Source organism: Dromaius novaehollandiae, chromosome 1 (genome assembly GCF_036370855.1).
Source record: "Dromaius novaehollandiae isolate bDroNov1 chromosome 1, bDroNov1.hap1, whole genome shotgun sequence".
NCBI classification, from domain to species: domain Eukaryota; kingdom Metazoa; phylum Chordata; class Aves; order Casuariiformes; family Dromaiidae; genus Dromaius; species Dromaius novaehollandiae.
This window is the reverse complement of record NC_088098.1, coordinates 136,433,244-136,456,931: the sequence shown is the minus strand read 5'-3', so window position 1 is coordinate 136,456,931 and position 23,688 is coordinate 136,433,244. Positions and strand designations below refer to the sequence as shown.

Sequence of the window (23,688 nt, the reverse complement as noted above, 5' to 3'; positions counted from 1 at the left end):
CTGTCTGTTCATGTATCATTTACATCTCTCAAGCCATTTTCTGTCAGCACAGCGGTAAGCAAGATGTATGCTATGGGTGAATCCCACATCATCATTAGCAGATTATTATGCCAAGCTGCTGTAAAGTAATTACACTGCTAAGAGGGGAGCTGGGAGAAAGTCAGTGATTAAATACTTACCGCCAGAGTCAGCTCACATTACAGCAGTGTTTTGTTCAGAGGCTATCAATCTATTTTCAAATTGCTGGCCAGTGCCATGGGCTGAATTGAACCTTCACTGAGGCCTTAAGAAGTATGTTCAGATGTGCTTGGCCTCTTTTCGTATCAAGTGAATTTTATTTCGGTACCACATCATGCAATACAGAATAACTGTAATTTTTAATTGGTAGCTTGAGGTTGCTCTTACACTGCTAAGCTATTCTTAGAGAAATCTTTCACTGGTTCTTGCAGAGGTGTTGCAGTTCAAGCAATCCATTGTGGTCATATTGCAATGTAGCTCTGTGTCATACAAAGAATATGAAAAGTGTGAAGGTTTAAAAAACTGATGTGATCTGAATTGCCTAAATAAAATTCTGCCTGAGTGAAAAGACCTTGGACCAATGACTGGAGATGCAGTAATTATACCGCTATCTATATCTTCCCTCCAAATGATCTTAAACACTGGCAAGCTTAACCTTTGACATTCCTGTGAAAAATGTATCTCCGTGTTGTTGATGGTAATATGAAGCACAGAGACATTATCATCAATAACTGACTTTTACTAATCCTTGGCCAGAATTGAGCAGCACGTCATGTAGGGCCCAGATAAGATACAGTCCTTGTCCAAAGGGACCTGCTATCAGGACATGAAAGACAACAGTGAAAGATGAGACCAAGTGAGGCAAGTGTTTTGTGAGTTCCATAGTTTTATTTTATATTTAGCCCTCCTCTCCCCCTCCCTCACCTACCTTAGAGTTTCACCCACTCAGTTTCCTCCCTGTGCCCTGTTGTTTCCCTGTTCTCCTCCCCATTGTTTCCACTCCGCTCACCCCATTCCCCAGTGCCAGAGCTGTGTCAAAAGAACTGTCAAAGAAGATGCCTGATAAAGCCAAAATGCGGAAGGGTTTGTACCCTGGGAGACAAGAAGTCTTTGTACTCTTCGGGACACTGGAGGGGCCTTTGCAAGGAGCTTTTACTTTCTTTCTGTTGTGGGTGAAGAGTCTGAATGCATGGGACAATGCCAATAAGTAAATGGGTCTTTTGATTTGCCTCCAAATATGACACTGGAAACAGTATGGCTAATGGTTAAATCCTACCCCAAGTGATATGGGCAGCTGTTTGGTGACTGCAGAGACCATATTTTGCTTTGGCACATTGCCATTCTCCATGTGCAATTAGCCATACAAACAATTCTTCTTTACTTGGACCTAGTCCTCTTTTTTCTGAAATCAGTAAGAATTTCAAGACAGATTTAAATAGGAACAGGATTAGGACATGGGTAGTACAGACTACACATATGCCTGACTTCTAACAGAGTAATCCAACAATGCGACTTAGGGCCTGGTATGATTCAGTGCCCTCAGCTTCCAGCCACATAAATAGAAGTCTGAATGGTCCCTGCCTCCTCACCACGGCCTTCATGCTTCCATCCAGGTAGGATGCACGAAGCCCAGAGATGCTGCTTTAAGTACTGAAGCTTTTGGAAAGCTATCCAGCTGTCCCATTAACAGTTCAGCTGACCCTGGGTGTGCCCTGTCCCTTGGAAATCTCTTCTAGTTTTAGTATTAATAAATGTAAGGAAAATTTTTCAAAGAGCTGCAAACTGCCCTTATAGATTCAATAAGAGCTGGGCCATCAACCTCAGATTGCATCTTTGGAAAATCTCCCCTTTGTGTCTTACACCTTTTCCAAATTTTTGCAACTTTTAATTTCCTGATCATGTAATCTATGACTTTGACTGCTAAGTGAGAAACATGTTTTCTACCAGATCTTTGGCAGTTCAAAAGCTATAGATGGTCCAGACTGATAGTTTTTAACCTGCTCTTACAGAGGCTAGAAAGCTTGACTTTTTTTCTTCATAAGTTAAAACTTTTATGCACTGATCTCTGTTACAGCCAAAGGCACATGGCTGATCAGCACACAGAAATCAGTTTACAGAGAAACTTCTGCATATGGCTTAAAAGAAAGCCCAGCAAGAATTGACGATGATAGATGAGCTCTTCTGTGACATTCAGGAATAATGCAGTTTCACATTTACAGAAGGAAAAAAAACAATAGGCATATTTAAATAATCATTAAAAATTAAATGCCTGACACAAGGCAGGTTTCAACCCTGTTCTACCACACATCTTTTGGAAATCTGTAATGGATATCATTCGAGGTCTTCTCATTTGCTTTGCTCATGAACAAAAGCTTTGTAATGGAGGTTCAAGCGTGTGTGTTATCAGCAAAAGCTTCTCTCAAGGGAAATTAAGTGAAAGGACATTTTTTCTTGTCTTCATGTTTGACGTTCAGGAGTATTGATGAGATAAAGTAGGCGTAGGAGTCTTTCAAAAACACACCAGCTAGGAATGGCAGCATTTCATAAGGATGTGAACCGTTCATCATCTGCTGCATAGACTCCATTAACGTGGCCTGCTTTTGAATCCAGTGTTTCGCAAGGAATCCCATTTTCTATTGTTACTGTCACTTCGCATTTTTCTTCTAAATTTTCTGTCTCTGATGACTCTTTACTCTTTCTATAAACAAAGAAGAGAAAATCATCTTATTCTGTTGACCTGCAGCACTCTACCAAAAGTCCACATAAAGAAAACTTCACTTTTAGTCAGAATCTTATAGTAGGTTATGTACTAAGAGGCCTAATCTGGTGCAGAGACTCCCCAGCATAATTGGCTCTTATACTGACTTTAGCTGCATTAATTCACAATGACCTATATGTGCAAGAGCAGGCATCCATCTGCATAGGCAGAGTGTAAATGCCTCTTTGCTATTGTAAACATATCACTGGAAGTGGGAGGACCACAGATTGGAAGCCCTAGTTTCGTGGTTTAAAATCAGGATGGGGAATCAGAAAACATAGAGTGAATACGTTGTAAATATTCCTTCAGTTTCTTGTTCTGTAAAATAACTTGAGAGGGAGAGAAAAGTTGCTGCAAGAGAAAAACAGAAAAAATCTCTGAATCTGTTTTTCCTTTAAGTCAAGAAGGACTGCACTACTCATCTAGTCTGAACCTATTATATGTTTAATAGATTTCACTCAGTGATGTGGATAAATTAAAACACAGTTTTTAGAAACAGAACAGCTTTTGACTAAAACCTCCAATGATGGAGATTGAGTGCCCCATATTCCTTAATAATCTTCTCCAGAGGTCAGGGACTCTTATTGCTACAAATCTGAATTTCTAATTCAAACTTCATTAACAGTCACCTTCCTACTCCCATATCTTACTATACCGTTGTGATCGAGATTAAACAATTGCATGGCTTTCACTTTTCCAGGCTCCTATTCTCACCACAACCATAGTAAAACAGCTGCTGAATAAAACGATCCAAGAATAAAACCGTGAGTAGATGTAATGCAGAAATATCAGTCAACATGTCATAATGTTCCTTTAATTCCAAATTTATTCTGACCTTGAGATCTCCTAGTTCATAGCTGAAAAACCTGCTGTACTTTACAGCCTGCACCATCAGCAGCTTTGGAGGATAAGAAACTCAAAGGTCAGCTCCACTGCTTCTTCCTATCCTGTAATACAGACTGTAACAATCTGACTCAGGACAATCATAACAACCTGACTCAGTACAATTGCTAATAACAGTGATATTAACAATAATAAAATTTTATTGGCCTTTGGGAGATTCTTGGCATTACAGACTCGCTAAAAATAAATGTGGGGGTGGTAATGAAGACCTTTGACCTCTGGCTGTCATATCTGCTCTTACAGCAGTAAAAGGAGAATTCTTTAATACAAACGTTAGTGTGGAGGCATAATATAAAACAAGATAGTAGGGAACAGATTGAAAACAAATAAGAGAAGTAGTAGCTGTGTGGAACTTGTTGCTGTAGCAGTTCAGAGAAGCTAACAATTTTTGAGTCCAAGAAGAGACTCAAGAATTTAATGGAAGAGAAATCCATTGTGGGTTACTCCATATATAAAGACCAAATCTAGCTCTCCTCAAGGCAAATCTTTATGGCCTCTGCTGCAGACAGGATTTTGGAGGCAGGGGTGGACTTCAGCCTCGCCCAGTGTAGCCAGTAGAGAGGATGGCCCTGCTCTGGTTATATGCCAAGTCTATTAGCAGGGAGGGAGATGTCATACTGCTGTGAGGACAGAGGAACAAACGCACAGAGCTGGGAGACAGCGTGTCTGATCCAGCTTGCTGTAAAGTCAATGGCTACAGTTACACAGAGCTGGATCAGACCTTTCAATAGGACTTCAAGCTGCAGGCAGTTGTGGCTTGGAGTTTTACACATAGGCACAGTGAAGACCAAATTAAGAAAATCTTCCAGTTCAAGAAATGACATACAAGTCTAACTCATTAGTGAAACTCCATTATAGGCCAATTGTGTGCTTCCCTGCTACCCTGAACACAAACGGGCTGAAAGCACATGCTTTCGTACTTACCTGAATCAGGGTATTTAACTGCTATTTTAAAGGCCAGTAAAGACAAAACACCAGATTTATGAGTAATCAGCACTGTCCTTGGGTCTGGATTTCCAACACAGCTTACCAGGCAACAGAGCTGCCACTAAGTCAGCTCTGGCCAGATTTCCAGGAAAACTCATTACTGAACGTGCTGAACTCTTTTGACAACTCAGTCATGTCCCTGAAGAAGAGATGAACACTGTGGAAATTCTGTTCTCTGACGTCTAGCTCTGCTTTTGAGAAGCCAAATAGTCCAGACCATATCTTTCACCTCTCCACTCTTTGCAACACTAGATGGAGCAATTAAACATTTATTTTACCTTCTCTCTCACCCCCCCCCCCCATACCACTGATTTGAAAGGAGGATTTGAATTCATCACATATGAATCCATTCTTAGGAAATACAGTAGGTAAAGGGAGAGTAGGAAAACAGAGGGAAAGGAGAAAAGGAGCATAACAGATGTAAAGGGACAACAGGAGCACAAAACAGGCAGGATGAAAAATGCCTGGTGATCACAGCTGGGCAGCAGCAGGGGCATGTTACTGGTATTCTAGAGATAAGAGCATACAGTTTATAGCATATTGATGAAAATTGTTCAGGCTTAGCTGAGTTAATCTTGGAAACAGAGAGGGAAAATACTGTCTTTTTAGCCTGATATAATGCACAAAGGATTATTTTAGCCAGAAAATCATGACTGTTTAGCACAATTTATTTATAATACACTCATGTGAAATGTTCAACGACCCCTTAGAGCTAGGTGCTCTACAGGCACACAGGACCTTGACCCTACCCAGACATACAGAAGGTAAGTATAGGGCTTCCAGAAGCAACATTATCCTCTAGTTTTACAGCAATAACTCAGCCCAGACCACATGGAAGGTTGTGGCAGGACTTAAACTATATGCAGATCTAAAGTACCTGTCCAGCCTTGTTCCCCACAACAGCATCTCTCATCTATTGCTTGCTGAGTTTTGTTTTTTAAACACCAAAAAGGGTTTCACAAAATCACACAACTCTTCTGAATCCAAAACATCACTGAAGGAATTCAGATTTTCTGAGGTGTTTTATATTTGTCTTTCAAGGTGATAAAGAGGCAGAATTGAAAAAATCTCAGCAACACATTGCTTTTCACATGTGAATCCATTGCACTGATATATTTGGTGATACTGTCTACCATATACTCAATATTACATCATCTAGCTGATGGCAGAAATTTACCCTTTTTCAGTTCACCTCCTGTTTCTGTATGATTCTGCTGTAGAAGTCATGTGTTAACCTAACCTCTATGACAACCTAAATTGTGGCAGAAGCTCAGCTACTTCTCACTTCCACAGCAGAAGCTCAACTCAGCTGAGAAATTTCTATTCCTTATGCCCAACTTTGAGCCAACAGAGATGGGGGGACTAAAACCCCACTTACTCCCCTGCCCACTCCAATTCACTCACATTAGGGAACCATGAGCAGCCTTCTCTTTTTCATCAATGTTGTCACAGGGCAGAAAGTGAGAGGAAAAGTGAGTATCTCTTGCTCACTTTACTTGCCAAACTGCAAACACTAAGACTCATGGAGAGATCTGGACCTGAACTTCTGAAGTGCTGAGTCCCTTGGTTTCATCAGGTCATGAATGGTAGGTGAGGCCATGCACCGTTTCACTGAGCAGGACCTCTTCAGCTATACATTTCTTTGTGGCGTCCTCCACTTAGGCTCCTCAACTGACAGCAGCAAAATGTTTCTACCTCTCCTAGCTTTTGACACTTCTGCCCTGGATGGGGCAGTCGCTGCCAGCCTTCTCCCCTATGGTAACCATTTGGCTAGTCTGCGAGAAGCAGCTCACCTACAGTGCGCTAAACCTTGAGAGGACTGGCAGAAAATCTCTTTGTAAAGCTTTAACTTCTATTTAGGTGATCTCCAGGAGCATGTTATTATCCTATCAGTTTCCTCACTATCCTCCAGCATTACTAAGGCAACTACTTCATAGTTCAAAATTTTAACCCTCATCCTTGGAAAAGGACAGAACAGTTATCTTTAGCAATGGAGGGGGGAAGGACTACAGCTACAGTTTCTCTGAGGCTGATCTGAAAAGCAAAACCACCCTAGCTCACTTAATTCTCCAGTATTCAGTTAAAACAGAAGAAAAGCTAAGCTGCTTACTTCTTGTGCCGCTGAATCCCTGAAACAATGAGGAAAACAATTCCAGCCACAGTGAGACAAAGAACAACACCAAATACGGTAAGCCAGACAGGGGTGGAGGATTCAACAGGTGGTGATAAGGTTGAGGATATCTCCAGGAACTGCAGTGTTTTGTCATTCAGTAGGAAGGCACTGTTGATTCGGTTCCTGTTCATCCTTCATAAAAACAGAAAGCACATCACAGCTCTTTATAATGGTATTTATAACTAAAAAAGGATAGAAGGAAAAAATGAATTTTCATGTAAGTCTGCAAGTCTGGCAAGTCTGGTAGGATAACATGGGCCTTCACTTTCGCATAGCCCCTCCTGTCAGTAATCCATACACACTCACCCACTTGCAAGGTTTTGAGCAGCAGAATTTCATATGTCTCTTTCATTTTATCTGAAAACTTGGGAAATACAGATGAGACCTGAAGTACAGCATTATTAATTGTTTGTGTTTTGGACCATGCGCTGAAGACACAACAGTTTGTCATCTCCGAGGGTGGCTCTGTTACTTAGCTCATGCAGCATCCACAATAGCATGGGCGTGGTAGATATATCCTGCATTGATCAGAGGGTTTGCCCATCATTGGCCCTTGGTTCCTCACACTGAACCATCCTGCCTGTTATGTGCCTGTGCATCTGCTCCTGTTGCTGTAGTTTAAGAAAAGCTACGATTTATGAGGCAGAGGTTACAGTTTGCTCCAAAAGAATCCACCCCCACTGCCAGCATGCCCTTCTTCCCTGCAGGATGCAGCTAAAGGGATTTGTGCTTTACACATTTTTTCCATTATGAGAAACTGTAAGTCTAAGAAATATTCTTTTTGTATGAGTAGTACAACTGTTACCAATGATCTCTCTTCAATGGATATATTCCTCCACATTTATTACTTCTGAGCATTTCCTGTTTTTTCTGAATCTAAACCTAAGTAGCCATGAAAGGCTGTAGTCATTACTTCCATTAGCTTTTGAAAATGTTAGAAATTTTTGAGAAAATGTATTACATACATTGGCCTTGAGAGATTCATTTTGATGGCATTTATATGCTCTACAGCAGCTTTCTTGTATTCAGTTCAATCTACTTACCATACAGCAAGTATTTCCTAGGAATAGATATATGGGAGATACATGTAAGATTTTGCAAATTCCTTCAGAAATCATAATGTTTGACTACCCCTTAAAAAGGAAGTTTTTAGTCTTGATGGAAAGCTAGCATTCCTTGTGAGGACTGAAAGCCATGGCATGTTAAAAGAATTATCGTATAGTAAGCCTTCCTTGATTTAAAGTGACTTCCATCCTTATTGATATAAATGGATTGTTGTGAGCAGTTGAAAAAAATAAGCATTGTTCACCCTATGTGCTGAAGCACATGCAGATAGCTACAGGTGCATTTTGTGTTTGTATATGCACAAATATATCTTGTGTATATTTATGCAAGATGCGGGGACTCATACAAGGAATTGTTACAATTTGCCCTCTTTTTTGTTCTCAGTTTGTAGAGAACCTTGCACACTAAAATGCTGGTCCATGAGTGGCTTACATGCTACTGTAGTATAAAGAATTAGAATAATGGTGGAAGCCTAAAATCAGAAGCAATTGAGTAAAAAGTATTGTAGTTTTACAGAACATTTTATTTCTTGTTTCTAAGTTAGGCAGGAATTTGAACTTTTACTAAATTGCATATGCTCTTTTTCTGGAGAAAGACAACAGCTAAAAAACAAAACAAACATGCTATAATAGCACCCAATTTCTGTGGCAAACTGTGCATATAAAAGACTTAAATAAATCAGCTTATGCTACTGAACATATCAAAGAATAACAGAAATGCAAAAAACTCCTGCATTCCAGCACTCTTAGAGAGCTTCAGTGAATAAATAATCTGCTTCCCCCACTAATGCTATGAAGTTATTGTTTGGTGTCTCTGTAGGAAATAGTTTAATCTGCTCATAAGCTTAAAACTTAATCTTTCTAAAAGAACGCATATTCATTCATCAGGAATTAGGCATTACACCTCTATAAAGATAATACAAATTTTCAAGACAAAGTACAGAATGTCTAAAAACAAAGAGGTCTGTTTTCCACTCAGTGCTTGACAAATGTACATGAGTTATGCTGCTTGTGGGAGTCATCCCTATAAATCCCTTATGCTGGGCTGGCACCCAATGTTGGTCAGATTACCTATTTTTCTTTTCCCCTCTTTAGCTCCCCACTTCTCCTTTTTATTAGCTACAGAATCTGATATTTAGTGGAAAGTGCACTGATTTGTACCACACAGTACTTTGCACAAGTAATGCTCAGCTACTATGGTGACCGCATTCTGGAAAGGGCTGGTATGAAAAGAATGTGAGTATAAGATTATTTAAACCAGGCTGGGACAGAGCCAACTCTAACTGAGTTTTCTTCATCTGATAGTTGACTTCTAAACTAAGTCAGATGAACTGTACCTCAGAAGCACCTATACCTCTCCATCAGACTCCCTAAAGGGAGCCTACGGTCATTAGTCCTGGTGGAGATGTGCCTATGCATGCAATTTAAGCTAAATGAGACAAATCCCACCCCAAAATGGTGAGATTCAGTCACCTGCGGGAAAAGGCTCTGTCACTGAGACATGTAGCATCTAGATGAGAGCAGTGTGTATGTGCCACACAATAGATAGCAAATAGGGACTAGATTTTATCTGAGGCTCCACCATTAAGAGAGAGACTCCTTCCAAAGTTACAGTCCCAAGGCTCACAGCCTTTGAATTCTGTGGGACTGTTAAAAGTCCTTCTAATCTCACACGAATGAAAGAGTACTGACCTCTTGGTGTTCTGACTACTTGGCTTAGTTCAACATTAAAGTGGCAGAGCGCTCATTCATACAAGGCCCTCAGAGAGAAAGCATCCTCAGTCAGCAGGGTAGGAAAGGCTGCAGAAGCAGAGACTGTACCTGATGGCTGCCTCTACCTCACTTCCAGGAACAGTTGTCACGTTTTTGGTAGAATCTGTGACCACAAACCAAAATGACACCCGATCTGTCACATTGCAGAGCAGCACATTGGAAATTCTGTGGATGGAAGAATGGAAGGAATTATTGAAACACTGCAGGTGTTCTTAAAATATTGCTTTCATCCAAAGGGGGAAAAAAAGTCTTACTTTTAAAAAAGTAAGTTAACGCCTGAAGAAGAAATAACACTCACAGCACTTCCCATTTTCCAACATGATAAAAAAGTAAGTTTACTGAGACTGAACTTGAGTCTTCAAATGAATTTTTGATTCTGTCATAAGCTTGTTTGATCTCAGACATATATCTAGTGTAATTAAATGGAAAAATATATATTTGCATCTTAATCATCAGGGCCATGACAAAAGCTGGGTAATGGGGCAAATGTGTTGATGAACTAAGAACTTCACATTTAACAGCTAATACCACAGTGACTCAGGCATGGTGGATTCTTCATATGATTTTAAAGTGAGCTCAATCTTTCTGCAAGGTACATTTGCTGGAAGAGGAGATAGAGTCAGCAGGAGGGCAGAAAAGCAAAGAAACTGATGTTACTCTGACATCTTGCTGCACAGAGTTAGGCACAGAGTGGAGACAAAAAGCTATATTTAGATAACATATTGGCACTGGCCTATGCCTTTAAGGTTATGCTGTGACATTTTTATCTGTTTTAAATGATTGCTCAGCTTTATGTGAAGTTAGTAGTGGAAGCCCCAGGGGCATGCAGCTGTTCATGGCATATTACATAGAAAGTGTATGACATGTCTTTAAAATGCCTCTTTTCAGATTCTTATAAATTTGTAACCTACCACTAACAACTGATGGAACTGTCATTAGAAATTCCTCATGGAATGAGATTATCACGAGTTTTTAAACTAAAACAGTGAGGGCTAATACATTTATATCATAAATATAATAGTGGCTGAGAATAGATGGTGCCTCTATGTTCTTTTATCTGTTCCTACTGTATTCATGCAACTGAGGAACAAAACAGCCAAAAACGTGTAATATGCAGGAATTGTCTAAGGTAGTAATCACTACAGCTTTGCAAGGAATGTTATATGCAACATAAAAAGACAAAAAAACCAAAGCCATACAAATGAAATGAGAGATAGCGAGAGAAATAAAAAAAGAGAAAATCTTATTTCATTCTACATTATTGATAAATACCCCAAAGAATTTGGCTGAGGATTCACATTTACTGGTTATGCGTAAACAGCGAGCAGATATTCTAGAAGTCCAAGATCAAGAGTCAGGATGGATTTTATTTCCAGGGAACATCCTGAACTTGTTTCACCTTTCCACAAGGTCTGTCTGGCCACAAGCAAGGCAAAGCTGCCTTGAAAGACCTCACTTGGGATGATTCATCCGAAGACTATAGATATGACCTACTGTCCTGGGGAGGGAAACCTTGCTGTGACCTAGGGATGAACTCAGCCCCTCTTTTAATTAACTACAGTGATGTTTGTGATTACCATTGCTAACTAGTATCGTTGGTTTTAAGGTTTGGCCTGTCCATCTCAAAAAGCAAGTTTTAACATTTCTGCTCCACACTCTATTTTTTCCCAGGGTGACATACTCCCCGCTGCAAGCAATTACCTGTCACAGAGCTCCGTTCTTTAGTGCCATCTGCTGGCTAATCAGAAACATAATTAAATGACTGCTAACAATACCTCAGTAGTGGCCTGCAGAGTGTAAAGCACAAGGTAGGAAATTACGTAAGAGAGCAAATATTGCCAATAAATGCATATTCTCCAACCAGAAAAAAAGAAGATAGCTTTTAAGGCAGGATGGGCAATGGCTTGTTCAGAACAGTTCATGCTGGGTATTTTGAGGAAATGTTTTATTTATTGTTGAATGCTATTTTGGGTAGTGTTTAGGATGGCAGAGTGTTTGGGTAGAGCAACCTTTCATTTTACAAAGATACGTATTCCATGGAGATATGCAATAAAATGGAAAATAATGATTTTGCAGAGCTGAAATACCCACTTTTACCTCCAATTTGTCTGAAACAATGCCAATTTTGCAAATAGAAAGAATTTGCACGGATAAAAGAGGAGAGCTATCCTCTGGGATTTTAAAAAATGTTCACATCAATTTGCTGGCAATAGTCAGAATATGAAAGTAGATTTATTCCTCCTAAAATAAAAGCAAAGCACAAAATTTACAGGAGAGGAAAAAAATGACTGCTTTTGGCTGGTGGCTGACATTCTTGCTGCTTTCACAGAATATCTGATGTTATATCTGAAGAGGAAGTTTTGCATCAGGAGAATTTATAACACTGGGACCTGAATCTTCATGCTACTGCAGTTCTCTAGAGCTGGAATTTCTGTGGCACACTCAAAAATGGGTTCGGGTATAAAGTCTGGGTTCATATTGCCCTACAGATGTACTCAAAACATAGCGAGTGAGTAAAGTTTATTCCCCAGAAGGAAAGATATATTCAGTAGATAAAGACAGTCAGAACACCCTGATGTTCTCTACAGCTTCAGAGAGTCAAAGACACTCCTCAAGCAGGGGTCCTCCCTACAGTGTCAAGGCTTTCGGCATGAGATATGGTAGTCATTCTATAACACTAATAGGCACAGGCATTGAATCAGTTGAGCAGTAAAGCTCACACTAAGTTATGTAAATTTTGCCTCCTTTCTGCTTCCCATTGTGTCTAAAATCCATGCTTGATTATAAGCATTGAAAATCTGGCTTCATTGCCACTTTTTCATCAGCAGAATCTGAATGCTGCAAATCCTTTCAGGCTCCAGAAAGGATAATACTGCTTTTCATGGGAAGTTCAAAGGGGATTGAGTAAACATCAATGTAACAAGCATCAATGTGGCGATTGCTTTGTAGCAGCTAGGAATTTTTTTTTCCTGTTGTACTTCCACATAGGTTTGATTCACAGCATGCAGAAGCACTGTAAGGCTTCACACTCTCCAGTTTTGAGAAACCTGACTTCTTGATGAACAATGCTACTAAGTGTATTTGTAAACACATATGTAGATATCTTTTTACTGCATTCAGTGGCAAAAGTGGTTAGCAGGTAATAGACTTTTACCATGGGGAATGATAGAGGACATCATCAGAATGAGAAGATCCTGGACTTAGTCTTACAGCATCACAGCAAAAGTCCTAAATTGCATTTTCTTTAATATATACAGCCAAACACCACTGGGAAGAAGGCAGGAAACCCTGATGGTCTCTTGGCCTGAGAACACTGTCATTGTTCCTTATGTAGATTTAGGGGATGGCTTAGGGATAAGAAAGAGCTGCCAGGAACTCAAAGGGAGCTGGGTGCATGCAGTGGTTGTCACTAGTGGGAGAACCACAGGACTCAAGGGCAGAGCACCCATCTCAAGCCCTCCAGAAAGGACCAGGTCTCTTCTGCCTGTGTGCTGTGCAGCTGCTCCTACAAAGGAAAGTTTATTTTCTTCCTTTTTTGAATAGGAGCCACGGGCTCACCTTGACACCTGGCTTTAACTCCAGGAATGTATATTTGTTATTCTAAACGGTCATAATATTTTTAGTATCAGAAAGAGCTTTCTTAGGGAGACAGAAAATGTTGATGAATTTTATCTGGTCACTCTGTGAGGAAAACTGCAACTTTCTTCTACATCGGACAGCAAGGGGAGATGTAGCAAAAAGAGATTCTGTTACTTGAATGAAAGTAAATGTGTTCACATTCTTTATTCTCTAAAGATTAACTAGTCTCAGGCCCAAAAGAAATGCATATTATTTCAAATGAGTCACAGATTAGAGAAACCAGGTTTACCAACACAGACTACACAAATCATTTTTTAACACTGAGAGATCAAAGGTTGGTTTATGTGGTTCATGAATGTACATACTGAGAATATATGAAAAGGCCATATATGGAGCAGGAAATAAAGGATTTGTATTTCTTTACTGAAGAAGAAATCTTCATTTTATCTGTTTCGATAATCACTGAGTAATTTGACGGATTGTGTGTTTTTCCTGTTTCACACAACCTTGGCAATTTGACATATCTTTCAAACATAAAACACAGCTCCATAATTTACTAAATTTTAGTTTAGAAATCAACTTTAGAGAAATTGGGATGTAGTATGCAATCCTGCCCATTCTAAGTTAGATCATTCAGTGGCGACAAAAAGGCAACAACAGCATCAACTCCTGTTTCCAGCAGCACATTCAAAAGCTTGTCATTACAGGCTGGCTTTTATCCAGCTTCAGGAGCCTAACAAAAGGTGACTTCTGAATCTCAGCAATGATGGGACAGGCTGCAGCAATGGCTTATGCTGACCCATCAGACAAATCTCTGTCTGGGTCCTGATCCAGCTCACTGAACTTAATGGTATTTGGTCTCCAGTGGGAGAATCAGTTGTGGCTGTTCCTGCAGGGCTGAGTGTGTTAGAAATTAATTAGATGTTGAAGGGGGCAGTTGTCACATCCAGGTTATCGCCCTGTACAGAGTTTACACCCAGAGTTACACGATTGTGCAGCTCCTGTGTGCAGGAGCTAGCAGCTGTCTGCTGCTATACCCTCTTGGGTGTGGAATGCTCCCACACCTCCATACACACTGCAGTGAGGATGGGAGATGGACCACACTCCTCTCTCTATACCCAGCTTATTCTCCCACACTGTACTAGCTGCCTGTCACAAAGGTAGGGAAAAGTGGAGAGTATTCCCAGGACATCTAACAGGATGGAGGCTTTCATCTCTTTCCTGTTACCATGTAAAAGACAGGTTATTTGGGGTATATTGAGAAGTTTGTCTAGCTCTCCCTCACAGCAGAGAAGCAGCTCTAGCATCCCTTGAGATTCAGAAGCAATCCACAAACAGGAAACTCCAGAGCCTGTCACACTGTAGGCCATATCAGGCCCTGGAGCTGTATAGCTGCACTTTGGCCGACATGCTGTCTAAACCTGACCCCCAAAGGTATCTAAAAATCCTAGAAAAGTTATCAGTTCATCAGAAAAGTTATAACTTCAAACCCCCAAAACCTATACCCCATCAGAAAGCCCTATATTGTCTTGAAAACAGGAAAAGATGCCTGCACCTAATCTGGTCACAAATATTATACTGCCTTCTCCTTTAACAGAATTAGTGGCGTGAAAGTTATTGATGTGTGGAACCTTGCCTCCAAATTGGAGCAACACTGACACTAGCATATTTATCCATAGGAAGAAGTGTCTTGGTAGGAAACTGAACTGAGAATAAATTCAGTAACTTCACAAGGTGGATAAACCTAATTTCCATTAATATTTTAACTCTTTTCATAGTAGCTTGATTTTTTTTCCCATTCCTACACCAACCTTTCTAATATTAGTTGAGTCTGCAGAAAGCCATGGTGCTTGAAGAGGATAAAGTTCACTGGCTTCTAACGCAGGTTTTTCACGGTGTCAAAGCACCACAACTTTGAAGGGGGAGGAAGAGAGTGATAGAAAGCAGTGCCTGTAACTAAAATAAATACACAAAAGTGAATCTTTGTGGATTGAAGACTAGAATAAAACTTTTTGAAGTTGAAAACCTGAGGAAAAAAACCTGGATAATCGCCTTTAATTAGCTTGTATATTGAAGTCCTTTTCCATAAGTATCATTTTCACTTGTGTCTTGATGAAATCATGCTTTTATAATGTCAGAACATATTTGGCTGTTTTTGTAAAGCTTGGTGAAATGGCTCTCTTGCTAAAAAGAGACAGCTTTTGAGAAATCAAAATGAAACAGTAAGGAACCAAGAACTTCTGTTACATGGATGGGGAGAGCACCTTCTATCTAAGAAAAAGTGCTGGACCCACAGTTAGCATCATATGACTCAAGTTAACTAATGTCTTTGCAAATGTGGAATACGCTTCATCTGATGCAATGCCAGCCTGAAGCAGTTTTTCTTGCAATTAAATTGAAAACCTTATCCTCATTAGCCTACCAGAACCATAAAACCTTTCTTTTAAAATTGAAAAACAATATGAAAATAATAGGCCTATAGAAATACACTGACAATGTTTCTTGTTTAAGAAAGAGAGGAACATACGGAAGATACAGTTTGCTGAATGGGCTGTCTAATCTGGTATCCAATTTCATAAGTAGCAAGGATCAGAAGCCTGAGAAGAATATTCAATACCTTAGTGTAGATTTAATCCCAAACCCAATTAGTGGCTGATTTATATCCTGAACTGCAACATCTGAAACTTCTTGATGTGAGGCAGTTCAGCTGCTGTAATATTAGGGACAGATATTCTGTAGCACAACACAGCACCAGCGCGGCTATCCATTTTCCAGTTCTCTGAGCCAGCCCATCTTCAGAAGACTGTTGAAGCTGCAGCTAAGTAAATGTGCATCAAAGCTGCCTATTCAGGGATCTGTATTGCATTCCTGACCTTACTAATTTGCCCCTTTGCCTCGTCCCTGTCTGGTCTCCAGAAGGTATCATGTCTTACTGCTAGACTCTGCTATAGTAAATTGGCACAGTCCCACTGAGGTCCACAGCTGTGTCAGTCTGTATCAACAGGGTTCCTCACGAAGTTCAACAAAGGCAAGTGCAGGGTCCTGCACCTAGGGAGGAATAACCCCATGCACGAGTACAGGTTGGGGCTGACCTGCTGGAAAGCAGCTCTGCGGAGAAGGACCTGGGAGTCCTGGTGGACAACAAGTTAACCATAAGCCAGAAATGTGCCCTTGTGGCCAAGAAGGCCAATGGTATCCTGAGCTACATTAGGAAGAGTGTTGCCAGCAGATCGAGGGAGGTGATCCTCCCCCTCTACTCAGCCCTGGTGAGGCCACATCTGGAGTACTGTGTCCAGTTCTGAGCTCCCCAGTACAAGAGAGACATGGAACTACTGGAAAGAGTACAGCAGAGAGCTCTGAAGATGATGAGGGGACTGGAGCATCTCTCATATGAGGAAAGGCTGAGAGAGTTGGGCCTGTTCAGCTTGGAGAAGAGAAGACTGAGAGGGGATCTTGTCAATGTATACAAATATCTGAAGGGAGGTTGTCCAGAGGATGAGGACTATTTTCAGTGCTGCTCAGCAACAGGACAAGAGGCAATGGGCACAAATTGAAACACAGGCAGTTCCATGTTAATATGAATAAAAGCTTCTTTACTGGGAGGGTGACAGAGCACTGGAATAGGTTGCCCAGAGAGGTTGTGGAGTCTCCTTCTCTGGAGATATTCAAAACCCACCTGGATGTGATCCTGTGCAATGTGCTCTAGGTGACCCTGCTTAAGCAGGTGAGTTGGACTAGATGACCTCCAGAGGTCCCTTCCAACCTCAACCATTCTGTGATTCAGTGTGATTCTGTGATGGTCCAAAGACTGAACACTGCTTGGAACAGAGAGTGTGATGATTAACATATATCTGGGTTTCAAAGAAATATACTGGAAAAGTTTGTTTTTAGAAGCTGTATATACTATCTTCTACAGTTCAGTACAGCAGAGAATGGTCCACTGCATGCGGCGCTGTTAATATATAGAGAGGAATCAGAGTAGATGCTTACTGAGTTGTGCTCTTGCTGGAATATCTTCTCATTGCAAAAGCCACCATTGCTTTGAAGAGGTACTCCTCATTTGCATCCCAGGCATACTATAAAGAAAAATGGAAAATAATCAGTTTCAGCAGTAGTGCTAACAGTACAGAGAGAGAAAAGAGTCACTGAACTTCAAATGCAATATTGATTTAGAATATGAATAAATTCACTGGCTGTGCTCTGAAAATAACTCCTTGACTGTTGTTTAGTGTGCACAAAGGACTTTTTCTAATGGCTGTTGTAAAGTGCAATATAAAGTGTACAGAAAGTTGTAACTTTCCCAGAAATTGAATGAATTGAATATTTCTGAAAGATGACCAAACTGGAAATGTGAATTTTCTCTTATCAAAGACTAGACAAATGAACAGAATTCTCCCCACACTGCTGCACTCATGGCTTTTCTTCTTTTGCTGGATGAACCATGTTAAGAACAAGATTTAAATCCACTCTCTAAGCCCATTTGGTTCTGCCTCAAAAAAAAGCAGCTGAAGGCAGTTTCTGGGAGCTGGATGTCAGAACACCAGGAAATAAAATGAGATTACGGCCTTATTGCCGCACACTGTCCTTGGAACAAGAAGACAGACTCAACTATAGTGCAGATTACTACACATTTGAAACAAAAGAAAGAAAATAGCATCCTTACTGCCTAAATAAGAAGTAAAATACAGGCTCCAAAAACTTTTCTCTGTTGTCTTGATGAAAAATCATGCTTTTATAAGTTCAGGTTTCTGAAAAAGCTTCACTAGGTTCCCCTGAGCTTTCACTCCCATATGCAATTCAAAAGACCCGTAAGGACTGCACCTATTACATTTTTATAACAAGAGCCATGACTGAGGCAGACTGATTGAATTTCCACTTTCAGCAGACTACAAAGATTAATAGTTTCTTGGAACAATATTAATGGAGGTTAGAGGCAGCTTTCTCCAGTCTGTCAGAACACACATCTAATCTTTAACTTTCAGCATTAAAAAAATCCACACTATAATTGTCTACACAAGAAACCCAACAGTGTGGATACTTAACCCTGCTGACAACTTAGACCTACTTTTTCATGGGTCTTTGTAACACACTCAAAAAACAGCAATATATATCAAAAAGCAGTAGACTAAACAGCACTGAAAATGTCAAATTTTAATTCTATTTTCTACATTCTGATTTTGGATGCATGGAGCTGCAACTTCTCCTTAGAAAGAAGGAATCCAGCTTCCAGACACCATCCCTCCTTTTGTTCTGACATCATGTGGACTGGGAACCTAAATAAGGAAGGAGGCAGACATTTAAAGTGCAAAAAGTCATACCGATCATACTCATCATCTCTAAATAAATGAGCTATGAAATGGGCTGAGCTACAGTAGGACAGAGACAACAAAACTGAGCAAAAAGAGAGCTTGAATAGCATTAAAATCCTGATTCAGTGCTGAGAATGGGGGTTCTGACTCACTGCTCTTGCCCTGTGAGTGAAGGCAGGTGTAAACATACTGTGACAATGCATTCCAGTCTAAGAACTTAAACCAAAAAAAAGAGAGACTGTTTGAAAAAAAGCCTACATTTTTTTCTCACTGCACTGGTGAAAATGTGACAGTAATGACAGCAACTAGTATTAAAAGAAAAAGAGACTGTGTAGTAGAAGAATTAATATAGATGAGAGCCATAAAACTATCCATCATAATTTTAAAGACATCTGTATTCAAGCCATGAGCATAATTTGCAGCACCAAAAGGAATGATTTTCTTTTTTTTTTCACGTGATACCATTGACTGAATCCCTACATGCCATGTGCAGTCTTTGAGGACAGGTCCAAAAGGACAGAAAAAAAAATTGTTATCCTATGGATTTATCCAGCTGTAGAGATAATTGTATTAGTTGCCTCGAAAAGGGATAGTGATGAAGCACACTCCATTTTGTGCTTACACAGATACAGATGCAATGCAGCACTACCAAGTGTATGTACTTGGTATGCTAATGTTTAGTGCAGTACATGTGTATATGCCCAATGCATAACGACCAAGTATACAATTTGCATGGTCAGAAATAATGCTGCAGTTGCCTCAAGCTTCTTTAAGTCAGAGTAACTAAAAAGTTATCTCAACTACTGGGAAAATAATTTGTAGTGAGAAACTCCAGTCTTACCTTAAAGAATAGCTACTTTAAAAAAGACAGAATAAACAGAAAGCTGTAAGAAATCAGGGTAGGGGTAGAGGGGGAGACTGGCAGAGAAAACTGAGCAGCAGTCAGGGGTCTGCCTGAGTGAGGGGAGGGAACTGCAGGCTGCCTTCTGGGCAGAAGGGTAAGAAGACCCAAGAGAAAGGTGATCAGACAGATAGGTAGAGGAGAGGGAGGTGGCTGCAGGCTCCATATGAACAAGAAACTCTGTACATTACTGTGTGCAGGAGTATGCAGGGGGAAAGCAACCTAAAGAGGAGGAAGAGTATGGCAAGAGTGCCTTTCAGCTAGTAAACAATATTGACTCAATGGGCATGAATTGGCCCGAAATAAATGCTGCCTGAAAATCAGAAGCCAATTTCTAATCATCAGCTTTCTCCAAACCGAGGAATAGGTGCAAAGAAACCTAACTAGTTTCACGATGGTGCTTTATCAGCTTCATCTTTATTCTGCAATAGCAAAGCCTGGACTGCAGCTGATGACTTGGGATGTTGCTTCTCATCTCATGTTCCTGTGAAGTGCAGTTATTCATGCACATTTTGTGCTGCTGTAAAGAGAACATGTTAAATATCATTTGCAACCACACTATAAACATATGATAACTCTGTTATCAATGGAAGCTTACATGATGATATCAGGACTATTAATTATTAATGTACACTGTCTTCTTCACTCTACGAAGGAACAAACACAAAGACTTCGGCTCTATCACACTTGCCATTCTCTATATGTTAAAAAGGAGCAGAATTAGACCTATCTGAGTGTGAAAGACCTTCTTAAGTGCCTGCTAGCAAAAGAGGAGGTTGGTGAGATAATAGGAAAAAGATGATAAGCATAGATTGTCGGTGTGGTGAAAAGTTGTAGTGATACTCTAAGGAAGACAAAATTTACATTAGTAGCACAAGATTATGATATTGTAAGATTGCCCTGAGCAACCTGGTCTGAACTTAGTGTTAACCTTGCTTTGAGCAGAAGGGAACTAGGGACCTTCCAAGGTCCCTTCCTACCTGAAGAGTAGGTAGGGTTTAACATAGGTTTTAACTAGACAGTCACTCAGACTTCATACAAGTGAACATGCTTCTACATGTAAGTGGAACATGCTTCAGGGTACCATTTGGTGGCAAGACACCAGATGTACACCAGCTTCTCTCCCCTTTGTCCTACACCTTGGAAGTAGCCTGAATACATGGTCCAGAAGGGAAGTGCACCTACTTCTTCACCTGGACTGCAACTTATGATGGACTAGCTGTTTGGCTCTTCTGGCTAAACTGAGTGGTGACACTGACAAGTACATGGACTTCCTAGTGGACGTTGCTCCTGCTCATTCAAAGCTGCCTTTGGCCCTTTTAGGTTAACTCTACTACTTTGCTAGCTGTATGTCTTGGAAACAGTTAGTAACTAGCAGTCATTCCAGAAGCCACTCATAAAGTTAACACCATTCTCAGAAAGACTCAGTTCAGGCTTATAGATGCCATGTTTCTTCCCACTGGTTAGCAAATGATGTCTTTGTCAAGTGAACCCATTACTTGCACTTAAAACGATAACAGCTACATGCTAACTATATTTTAGCTGCCCTTTGCAGCTCCATTGTGATAGGGACTGTACAAACACATTAAGTGGCACTCCCTGCCTCAAAGTACAGCCTAGGTTGTGAACAAATGACAAAATGGTGCCTGTCTCTATTCACTTCACACAAAGCAGATGGCATGCACCGAATCATGCAGAGAACTATGCTAAAACCCATTTGCTATGCCCCTGAATGTACACTGGAGTAATCCTGCCAGTCACAAAGCAAAATGCTCATGGTGTCAGGGTCTTCTGTTATCATCTAGACTGAAGTGATTTGGAAATGAATGAAACAGAGTGAAGTATCAAAGCATCATACCAAGATATTCTAAGCTCACTTTGCTATTGTGATACAATGACAGTGCTACCCTTTCCTTTGCTAAAATAGGAAGAAAAGTGAAGTGTCCCAAATTCTAAAAATAAAATGAATTTCAGACTGATAGTAGTTTCAGTGTTTGAATTTTAGTAATTTGCAGAGAGCATTGCAATGGCTATAAAAGGAACTATTAGCTGTTTGCAGTTAATAGAGTGTTCATTATCTATGGATAATTCTGTATGACATCATATCACTTTCAGCAGGTTGTTGTTCTAAAATGCTATTTTATATTTTCCCCCTCCTAGGTCTTACACATACTTTGCTGCACGAAAGAAACTATTATCTATTTACAAAAAACAATAAGAAACTCACCAGTTATTGCTTTTTTTTTATAATCAAAAGCACCTTTAAGGTTAATGATTTGAACCATACCCTTTTTGTGAAGAAAACCAGAAAAATACGAACGGTTGATCAAACAACCCCCCTTTCTTTTACTATAGTTGGAAAAGTAAAAACACTAGAAAAAAAATATTCCTGGGACCTGCAGTTTTAATTCTTTCCAAGTACTTTGAGCAAAGATTAAATCAAAATATTTTGTTGTTATCATCAAGATAAATTTCAATAATGATTTTGACATATTTTCAGCTGTAGGATTACACTGTTTTTAATAAATTTTGAAACAATCTAGGCTTGCTTAACTGTTTAATTAAAGTTTCTCGCCCAGAAGAATTGACTTCAGTACTAATTTATACAGACAAATATTTTAACATGTATCCTGAGTATGGCTTCCCAGTTCATCTGGTTTGTGAACTTTCCAGTGGAATTAGGTCCTTCATAAATGTTAGCTAAATTACCTGGTATTTCAGGATAATTTTAGAATGGTTTCTAAGGTGATAGAGAAATCCTCATACTTCCAGTCTCTTATAACATGTAACCTATGTTTTTTTGTTTCCCAGGTTTCCTAGCATACTCAGACACTAGACTTCCAGTAGAGGTGACTGTCCAAGACATTTCATATCTAATTTTATGCTGAGCCCTGTAACACATTGCAGATCTGCTCTAAGCATTCAAAACTGCAATGGGTATACTGAGCTCTGCTATATTTCATAGTGCTTTAGATCAGGAAGGGCCATTTGGTCATCTAATTTCCCAGGCTCTTGTGTATCACAGGCCATTATCACTCATGTCAGTACTTCTACAGCAAGCCCAAGGATTGAATTAGGCTAAAGCATTTCAGTTCTCATAAGACTAACATGTTCACCACAGGCAGAGAAGAAAGGGCACTACCCAAGGCCCCACATTAATAGGGAATTGATGAGATATGCTTATATGATCTCTGCAGATCATGCTTGTCTAAGACCCTGACATAAAATCCCATTTCATAAATATCTAACAATCTTTTCCTGCTTATCTTCCCAGACATGCTTGACTTTACAATTAGCACTATCAGGAAGAAGTGCTTTTCCCAAAATGCAGACTTAGATTTATGCAGCATCTCTCATGCATAAAATGCAAGATCTCTACAGCTTTTCCAGAAAGAGAGGGAAAAAAAAACAACCTTACACAGAAAAGGCAAGTTTTACACTTCTTTTAAAGGATGTCACTGTAAGTAGAGGGCTAGTCAAATGTCAAGAAATAGATGCCTGGATCATGACTTGAGCAAGCTATTACAATTAACACTTCAGAACAAATTGCTTGTGCTGCTTTTGGAAATTTTACCGTATATATTAATTCTACTTTGGCAGATATTCAATTAGGAAGAATATGTGAAGATACTTTACTTACTGCATTATCTCCCAAAGCTGCTTTGATACTAAGCCGTACTTTGAAAGCATTCTGTGCATCTGACACAAAAAGAAAGAAAGCAAACATATTTTGAAAATCATCCTAAAAATGGGATTTTAAATCATTTACTTCTCTAATTGTTTTACAAACCACAACTTCTAAATTTGTCTTGATAACCTGATTAGGAGAACTAGAAGTAACTAATGTGAACAATGCAACAGTCCTATGGATTCTCAGTGAGGTTTAACCAGAACCTCTTTAAAACAGGTAAGATCAGTCTCTGTGCTTAATTTGAAAACTCATAAAAGAAGTGAATGCTCAGAGTACCAAACTTGAAACTGGAGACAAACCAGGTAAAATATCAACCTAAGAAGCTGGCAGCTCTGCAAGCATAAATTCATAGCTAAATTTACCTAAGGAAGGATGGGAATCAGGTCCAAAACTTACCTGGCTTGCAGAGCTCAGCATGAGCAACGGCAACCACAGAGAAGGCAAGCAGCAAAACTCGTAACATCCTTTCAGTGTGGAAAACCTGAGGCAAAAAGAAATAACTCTCCACTGTAAAGCACTCTTAAACTTTCTG

General features: G+C 39.9%; 1 protein-coding gene across 1 annotated transcript; it reads right to left on the bottom strand.

Annotated features, from left to right (window-relative positions):
- Positions 1-1,976: 1,976 nt before the first annotated feature.
- On the bottom strand, positions 1,977-23,688 carry CLTRN (collectrin, amino acid transport regulator). The gene is made up of 6 exons (XM_026120671.2): positions 23,553-23,688; positions 23,106-23,164; positions 17,246-17,331; positions 9,725-9,841; positions 6,777-6,971; positions 1,977-2,716 (listed from the first exon to the last, which is right to left on the bottom strand). The coding sequence occupies exons 1-6, from the start codon at positions 23,617-23,619 to the stop codon at positions 2,560-2,562; spliced, it is 681 nt and encodes a 226-aa protein (XP_025976456.1). The 5' UTR covers positions 23,620-23,688; the 3' UTR covers positions 1,977-2,559.

What these genes read in the sequence shown, in the direction of transcription:
- CLTRN (XM_026120671.2), bottom strand. Translation starts at nt 23,619, where the DNA reads ATGTTACGAGTTTTGCTGCTTGCCTTCTCTGTGGTTGCCGTTGCTCAT. An exon ending in TCCAGCAAGAGCACAACTCA is followed by an intron (nt 9,842 to 17,245) that starts GTAAGCATCTAC and finishes TTCCATCCACAG; the next exon opens with AATTTCCAATGTGCTGCTCT. An exon ending in GAGGTAGAGGCAGCCATCAG is followed by an intron (nt 6,972 to 9,724) that starts GTACAGTCTCTG and finishes GTTTTTATGAAG; the next exon opens with GATGAACAGGAACCGAATCA.